The sequence below is a fragment of the Montipora foliosa genome, chromosome 13 (genome assembly GCF_036669935.1).
Source record: "Montipora foliosa isolate CH-2021 chromosome 13, ASM3666993v2, whole genome shotgun sequence".
NCBI classification, from domain to species: Eukaryota; Metazoa; Cnidaria; class Anthozoa; order Scleractinia; family Acroporidae; genus Montipora; species Montipora foliosa.
Genome location: NC_090881.1, coordinates 35,128,421 through 35,137,338, shown reverse-complemented (window position 1 = coordinate 35,137,338; position 8,918 = coordinate 35,128,421). Strand labels below are relative to the sequence as shown.

Genomic DNA, 8,918 nt, shown 5'->3' with positions numbered 1-8,918 from the left:
ACACAACCAAAAAAAACAACCTCTGGCATCCATGACAGAATATTTTCCTCGGAACCTAAAAAATTAAATCCTTTAGAAGCCATGGTAAAATGGCAGGGTATATCAATAACTTAACCACAAACTAACCGCTTCATCGACTTCTTTCACCACATGTTGCCAATTGCCTGCACGATATACTAAGAAGGGCCAGCTTATGACAAAACCATCTCGCGTTACAACGGGAATTTCCGGTTGCTTGTGAGAAATAATCGATCAAATACGCCTTGTGTCATTACTTCTGTAACCCAAGAATGTCACCTTTTCTCCTGCGTTTTTTACGTCTGTCAATGATAAACGACATGCGGCCACAAATGACATACTTTCAATTGAAGACATGACAGCAATCCAGTCATCCTGAACATTGTTATTGTAAGATGATAACTTCTCTGGCGCTTTTCTCAGCCTTTAATACCATCAAACCCACTCCATTCCAATCAATAAACAAATAAACCACCTGACATTTGCAACAAGAAAACATCAAATGGCCCAGTTATGTAGAGATGAGCAGCATGAAACAAACGCACGTTTACACGAAATTTTGTGCAAGACGTTAGACTTAGATCGCTCGAAAACTCAGCCATTTCAAATGTTTTAAAATCGAGGCCCAAAGCCCTCAGAAATATCTGGATTTTCGCAGGAATGAAGTTTGTTTGCCCCAGGGGTTGTTTATCTCAGATTATTGTATATCTAATTAGTCGGCACCGCTTGATGTCTAGCAAGTCAACAAGACACTCATCAGGCCGGGCATCAGGCATTCCAAGGCATAGGACATTTCCATTCTAGCAGGACGAGAAACACGAAATATCCCATCCAAAATGATTTTCCCTTGCATTGAGGCCTATTCCAACTGGCTGGTTGAACTTACGTTAATATTTCATCATAAGCAATTCACGAAGGGCGTTCACTAACACAATGAGTATGGCGTCACAAGACTTTCACTGATCCTTGGCCGTCTCTCGAGGATTAAGACTGACAGCCCACTCATTATAATTGATATGACGGATCCATTCAACCCGTTCGAAGCTCCCAGATCATACTCCACCGCTTGATCTCTCAACCTACGAAACTCACCTCATCTGCTGGTTGGTCCTACAAGACTGCAAAGTGGACAAACTAGGATAAAGCCCTGCGATGGAAAAGCACTCGTCTCCGAAGTTATTTGTTCTCCTGGCGTTTGTTGTCCACGCGTGCATTGGTCAAGGTATTCTGCATTCATTGTCTATTATTTTGGAAAATAGCTTTCTATAATCCAGACCTAATGCAGTTCTTCGTAAAAGAGGATTGTCTCCATCGGTAGTTCGCTTTCTCAGACACAGGTTGCATGCCAATGGAAATTAATAATTGCATCTGGTCTCCAAATTGATTGTGTTACCTCAAAGTTACAAAGAGGCAACTTGAACCACACATTAAACGTCTGCCTCGTTGAAACTAGTAACCTCTGCGTCTATTTTTCTGTAAGCTCTGATTTTTTTTTTTTGCAAGGCTTTGCGAACCTGAATTTTTCTTTTTGCACTTACAAACCCAAAACCAAAAGGGATGGGAAAACACAGAATATAAGAAACATAGAAATTTAATCAGGAAATATTTCCAATTCTCGTCGCCTTTTAAATCCAGCAGTGCATTAAATGTTTATCTCGTACCGAACTCGATATTCGCTTTATGAATAGTAGATTTACTTCACGCTCTTTCAGGCAATTGTTGGGGTGTGGCAATTACAGTAAGTTGATGCCTCCCCATATTTTTATAGTACTAGTTCAACCAGATCAAGTTATATTGTTGTATGCTGCTTTTGACCGGTGTTGTGCTCTAAAGCCAAACAGTGTTTTGCATGATTGCGTATTTGTAAATTGTTTATGGATTCATATAGTTATAAAGTGACAATGACAATGGTGTGACAATCAGTTGAAACATAAAGTGTAATTACAAATTCCAGCATTAACTTCATAGTGCATTGGTAGCACAAGTACCCGCGATGGCCAACTCGAAAGCGTATGCTTCTTTGTCAACCACACATATCTTGTATCACAATGACTGAAAGTTACTTTTTGATACTTAAGTTATTTAATGCACCTTGGTTTTTCACGTGACGTCATCAAAATTAAAAAATAAGGAATTATCAATCCTTTTGAGGTTTTAGTTTAGTTAGTTATTAGAACAGCTGAAGACTTATCTTTTCACAATATTTCAGTTTGATAGGGTTTTTCGTCTTGTGACAAAGCAAGGTTGAATTTCTAAGCTTTTGCATGACGTGATATTAAAATTGCGGCCGAGAATGCTGTCACGTAGGTGAAAAAAGTGACTTTTCCGTTGTGATTTTGCAATCTGGACAGTCTATGTATGAGAATAAGTACTCATATACATGTTTATTTGCCCTCAGAAGATGACTACAAGCTTTTTATAGCAAAACTCGATGACATGTGTTTTTGTTAGCTTCCGGCCGCCATATTTGTCCCCCTCAGAGGGACACAAACATGGTGTCTCCATACAAAGCCTGAGATTTTTGAGTATAACATTTCTTCGAATATCTTCCGCACGAAACATCGCACAGACGTGAACCCTTGCGAGACTGTTCGAATATTCATCTTCTTTTACCTCTTTGATTCTTGACTTTTTTTGTTAAATGGTCTTGATGATGGATGTTGTGACAGTGAAAACCGGCAATAGACCTTGTCACGGTTTCTGACAGTGAATGTAGGGAATTTTGCCGACTTCAAAATCCTTTAAGGTCTGACGGTTGCGGATAGCGAGAATACTTCTCAAAAAGCACTTTTATTGAGATTGTTTTCGTGAAGTAAAACGAAATTTGTAAATTTCACATGAACCCTTGCAATCAAAATTATGCAAATTACCACGAAATTTGAAGCGGCCTAAGGCGATTTCTCATATTTAATTTTAGACGTTGTGCGTTGTGCAATGATCTAATTTTCCGTTGAGCGAATGATATTAATAAAATGACGAAAATGGTTTTATTATTTTTAAATCTGCCACTTAGTAGCGGAGTTATAGAGGTTTGAATTCGGCCAAAATCCCATACATTCACCCCACAACCAACCTGCTGTCAGAAACCGTGACAAGGTCTATTCACATAGAACCGAACTTTCATAACCGTTTATCAATACACCTCTTTGGTAATTAGTGTGAAATAAAATGAGTCACGAACCATTAAAAAAATGATTGCTAAGTAGAAACTTGCGAATTGGCTGATAGTAAAAGAACTTTGAAGTTAATGCTGTTAATGGCAAATTTATCTACCAAGTAAGCGGCAACGATGAAGTAAAAAAAAAAAGGTAAAGTGGTGCATTTATATAGCGCCCTTATTACTAACGTCTCAAAGGCGCTTTACAATGATCAATTTACCTCCAGCGGACTGGAAGCATATACAGGCGCAAATAGCAGCCGCTTCTAAGCAGTCCATGCATGCTGGTACTCATTTTACCGACCTCGGAAGGATGGAAAGCTGAGTGAACTTTAGCGGGTAAGAAGGTCGCCAAATATTCCAGTCTCGGCAGAACCGGGAATGGAACCCGGGACCTTAGGGTTGGAAGGCAGAGATCTCACCGCTGCGCCAACCCATCCGCCTGAAGTGTTCGAATGACAGACGGCACGAGAATACCCACGCGTTGTTGTTGTCATCTTCATAGAAATGTTACTGGCCAAAATAGTTTACAAATAAATAAATTCTTCATCGATAAAAGTCAAATATATCGAAAACATAGAGCCAAGCCTTTTATAAGAGAAAGAAGAGATCAACGTTGGGGACATGTGCTGTCAAAGACAAGAAAGCTCAAGAAAAGAACTGTGGAGAAACCTTGACAAGAAGAGTGAAAGCAGGAAGAATGAACAGTCGGCTATCTGTCATCGCATCATTATTACTATTTTACAAGAGGTGGTCTTGTAACAATGCTTCGAGGAATAATACACGCAATGCAAGAAGTCGTTCATAGATCTCAGTCCCAAGATAGCGCCCTAGGAAGTCCCAACATTTCAACATTTCAGAGGTCTCGTTCATGGTTCACCAAGTCAGAAGTCATCTAAAGTGAAAGATAAACAATAAGCCGTTACAGAGATTGTTAACTTGAGAACCTTAACTGTCAATCCACACTGTTTACAAACGTGACATGCTTCGTTGATGGGCGTTCGTTGGGTAGTGTCCGAGAAAACGTTCCGAAACGGGATTGCAGGGAAAGCTTACCCCCTCCCCCCGCAAGCATAACGACGAAAGTGAAAGTGACTGAGCAAAATCGAGGGCAAAATCGACTCCCAGTCAATTACATCTGGCTGGGTTTGCGGTGCTCCGAGATCCCACATGGATCGTATGTCGGCAGCCGTGGGCGTTTTCACATGCATTCGGTCCGATCCCGTTGAGCCGGTTGACCCTGAAAAGCCCTTGTAGGGAGCGGTCAACTAAGCGCACATATTTACATTTACATTTACTGAGCTGTTCATAAATGTTTCAAAACCTATGCCGAAGCAATGATTGGAATTAAAATGCTAAAATTTCACGAGTGGTTTGGTAAGAACGTTAATCCATCATGTAATATAAATGTCATGTCGCACTAATGAACACTGTGATCCATTCATTTGTTAATTCTTGTGGCTCACATACTTATCACCCAAAAACCTCGTTTCTTTTAGAGGCGGGTGTATTCCAGTTTACAAAGGCGACCATTCGAGTGTCGGAGTCTTCATCAGAGGCTTTGATCACCATCGAGAACACTGGTAATACAAGCGTGCCAGCTCGTCTTCGGTGAGATTGACTAAAGAGTCCAGAATACCTAATAATGTTTTAATGACCTTGCAATAACAATTAAGGTACTGTAATACTGACAATAAATTCTAATAATAAGACACTAATTGCGTTCGAGGAGAAACGCATTCTAATCTTTTCAGTTCCGCGGAAATGTCCCTCGGGTATCGATTGTGATGCCATACGATTTCAGCGTTTGGACACCCTGTTGTTCTGGGACAAATACCCTCGATCTCATTTGATAGTGTCACAGATTGCCCAAGGAAAGTTAAGTCCTGTTGGACGGGGTCAATACCAGGATGGGTGTCCGAAAATGTCTCGTCGATGACAAAACAGGGATCGTACGCAACTCAATAATCTTTGATTACTGCTGGTAATAAAATCTGTTTGTGTGATTGAATCGGTGAGTGACAGAGTGAACGGACGAACTAACTAAAGGACGAACAACTAATGAACTAACGAACGAACGAACGAACCCATGGCGAAAGGATCACCAACCCGTCCCTCCTCAGTAATCCAATCATTCCTTTTTTTAGGTTAACTTCCACAGATTTGACAGCCACCTCAGGGGTAGACTACTTGTTAAGCGACCAACCGGTGATGGTTAGGTTTAGACCTGGCGACACTTTGAAAACTCATCGAGTGTTGATTATTGACGATGCCATAACCGAAAATGACGAGTCGTTTCAGCTAGGAATTCGCTTCTATGGTCCTGCTACTCCAGGAGTCAGAATTGGATCACCGTCAGTGGTAACGGTGACAATCGAAGACAATGATGCTCCTATGGGAACACCTTCCACGGCAGCACCTTCAACGGGAGCCCCTCCGAAGGGAGCACCTCCGGGCCTTCTCACAATCGGTAGGTGGACGAGTTCACATTGAAGTGGAAAGCACACCCCAAGAAGATTTCCCCTGATCCATACATCCAGCAGTTTTGGTTCTCCATTGTCGACGAAATGGTTTAGGATTATCACCACTTTCGTCAAAGATACCTTTCTTCGTGGAAGACATCTAGTTTCAAATTTCAATACTCACTACATCGAAAAGAGTGGGGGTTTCGTCTGTGCTCTGAACTTCTCTTGAACAAAACTTGATCATGATGTTCTTATTTACCAGAGGAAGACATGTCCGTTTTACGGTTGTCCTGCTAAATCTGCTCTCAGCTCTCTGATGCATGCTTCTGCTATGAATCCTTTCTTGACGAGAAACTTTATTTTCATCGGTGGCTTTCATCGCTGATTTTATAGTCCACTGCTTATAGTCCATGCGGTACTGATCTGGACAACTTGTAGTATTCTTCCAGTTGGGTGTAAAATATGTGGGTTATCTGTTTATTCCGAATTTTTTTTTTTCATCAACCGATTATTGATTTCTGTCCATTTGGAAAACGATGTAATTCTTACCTAAAAATCCTTTGGAGCTTGTGTTGTCTATTGCTAAGGGCCTGATCAAACTGCTATCGGAGGCCATTTTGTTAAAGTCATTGCCTGCGAAATTATCTGAAAGTCTGAAATACAAGAAAACCAAAAACATCCGTTATTTACCCAGAATAATTATTAACCTCGCACGTAACCAAAGATGAAACTTTTGCGTACCAATTTTTTTTTTCTTGCAGAGAGCGGTTTTTTAAAGTCGCAATTGTTTTGAATGTGATTGGCTTAAAATCCTTCCGTCACATTTTTATCCAGCTCTGATTGAAGATACAAGCAATTGTCATTTGGTTGCACACGTTTTTCCCACGCTTAGCGGCGGCTACATGTTTTAGCTTTGCTTTATGATTGGTTTACTTACTCTGTGGATTAGCCACTTTCGAGTTGCTGTTTGCCTCGGTTTCGAAGCGAGTCTTGGTGCTCAGCTATTGAAAGGGGAATGAGTTTGATTTGCACAAGAATACGCAACTCATTTCTACTGATTTGAATGGTTGTGCACCAGGAATCGCTTTGAAACTGAGACATGCACAAACTCGGAAATGGGCCATTGTTATTTGCAAGTGGAATTACTTTGGTTTGAGTTCACGGTCTTTGATTACGGTTTCACGCTCTCACCATTCGAGTACGTTCTGAATTAAAAAGTCCGCTCTAGCATGTCAGGGAAACGAACTTATCGTGCGAGAGCTTTCGTTTGTTTATTTTTATCGTTTTTGCGAGAGAAAATTTACGGCCAGTGATGATACTGATTAGCTTAGCTATCGGTAATGTTATTAGGCCAAGACGACCAAGATTCAATGCCTAATTCTCTAACGGCTTATCATTAAAAGCCGCAAACATTCTTAACTGAAAATGCACATTGTGTTCTGATCCACCAGCAAACAATGGACGCGCCTCTTTTCAATGGATGGCGTGTCTTAATTGATCGTATATTTTAACACGGGTTTGCCAATGAAACCAGGTGTGCCAGTCGAGCAGGCAGTCTGCGAAGTGGCACTTGACGAGCATAACGTGTTGTGTGTTCAGCTCGATCGTTCGCGGCTCGACCCTAAAGACACAAAATGAAGGCCTTCGCTGTTCTGTGCATCTCGCTTTACTTCACTTTGGGTATGATATACTAATTGTTGGAACCAAATCAAGAACGTATTACTTTAGACATAGCAAATTAACCACTGCTCTCTAATTTCAACATCATGGTTTTTTAGCGTCTTTCTCAAGGGATTTTGACCCAGTTTTGTCCCAAGACATTAATTACATTTACTTTTAAATATTTCCAGTTTCTTTAACCGGACTTGTTAAGAATTGCTGCAACCAATTTTTATTCACTTCACAGTCATTTAAGCACGAATGTTATCGAAGAGCCTCCTCTGTTTACACAGGATATCATCAGACAAGTTGTTGTCCACTGCAACTTGAAAAAGAGAACGCATATTTCATGTCTGATTAGCTCTAATTCAATTTTTGCTGCACTAGCTTTGATTAGAAAGCTAAGATACTTCACCTATCCGAAATATTTTAAATAATCTGTTGCTCTGCAGTATTACCATATGATAATCGAAATTTGCTCAATTCGTTTAACCTGTAAAGTGTACTAATCGTTGCTCTCCTATTTTTCCATCAGCGTCCGCAGTTGACAACATTACGTTGGATACCGAAGCCAGTAAGTCTGATATATTTTTTAACTTGGTTAACGATCAATTCGCCACTAGAAAGAAACATTCGCCACCAAACAATTCACCATCACATTGTTCTCAAGCCCAACGACTCACTCGCTCAGTAATCATGTGAACGAAAAATACAGATGGTGTCGTTGTTTTTCCCAACAAGTTCAGTCGTAAAGAGAATGATGGAAAGGTCATTGACGGTGGCGATGCGACCCTTACTGGCGAATTGTTTAGTGGCGAAATCTACGGCGAGACGATTGAGTTCAAGGTGTTAACGTGCCCCAGCAATCTCGGTCCGGTTTTTTAAAAAACTGCAATTGTTTGGGTTTGGTTTAAGGGTTAAAATGCAAATTACATCATGCATCTTCCTTTACAGTCTTTCCAGTATGAGGCTGCAATCTTGCATCAATGCATGTTTTATTTGTTTTGTTTGGGTCATCTGCGTGTCCTTCGTTTTGGTACCTCGTGCTCAAATCAGTTTTACACAAAGTCAACAATGAAAAATGGTAAAAAGTTTTCTGCCGTTTGATAGGCCGCCAAATACGGCAACCTCGATTCACCCTGTTGGTAATCAAATCTTTCGAAATCTCCATTTTCGTGGGCCGCTTAATTTGTTATAAAGACCACCCTATTTTGTTCCTCATCGCATGTTATTCAATTTATTTAGCTTTTGCTGTTCCTTGTTTATGGACTTCAAGGTCTTTATAAAGCAAACTCTTGTTTTTGGTTGTATTCTTTAAATCTAAGCTTTTCAAGAAATTTCAAGAAAGCGTTTTTTTCGGTGAAATGTTTGTTTGTAGGTCAAACAATCGCGCCAGATTATTTTAAGCTTGAAGCTGGAATGATCTGCGAGGGACCAATATAAACGGATATGATTATTCATAGATTAATTCGAATACAAGGGCGGGTTGTTTGGGAACAGCCGAGCAGCTCTGTTCATTCAGCCATGAAGGTAAAACGCTATTTGAATTTCCGAAACGTTAAGTGGATTGTTTATCACTCTCAGTAGTTACAAGCGCGACAGATTGTCCACAGTTCTCA

General features: G+C 40.4%; 2 protein-coding genes across 5 annotated transcripts in view; one reads left to right on the top strand and one right to left on the bottom strand.

The window, feature by feature from the left end:
• LOC137982077 (uncharacterized) overlaps positions 1–8,918 on the bottom strand; it is a 39,246-nt gene that overhangs the window by 17,027 nt on the left and 13,301 nt on the right. For 2 of the 4 annotated variants that reach the window (XM_068829116.1, XM_068829119.1), the window contains exon 2: positions 6,190–6,293. The gene's annotated coding sequence lies outside the window, so the exon portion shown is untranslated. Of the gene's footprint in view, positions 1–126; positions 207–6,189; positions 6,294–8,918 lie in introns of those variants that run through there. The other 2 variants (XM_068829118.1, XM_068829117.1) reach the window with 2 other exon arrangements.
• Positions 1,034–8,918, top strand: part of LOC137982078 (ZP domain-containing protein-like) — a 17,343-nt gene continuing 9,458 nt past the window's right edge. Inside the window, exons 1-4 of the mRNA XM_068829121.1 lie at positions 1,034–1,240; positions 4,675–4,786; positions 5,323–5,645; positions 7,835–7,873. Of these exons, the coding sequence (XP_068685222.1) occupies positions 1,171–1,240; positions 4,675–4,786; positions 5,323–5,645; positions 7,835–7,873 (544 nt within the window). The 5' untranslated portion in view covers positions 1,034–1,170. The remainder of the gene's footprint in view (positions 1,241–4,674; positions 4,787–5,322; positions 5,646–7,834; positions 7,874–8,918) is intronic.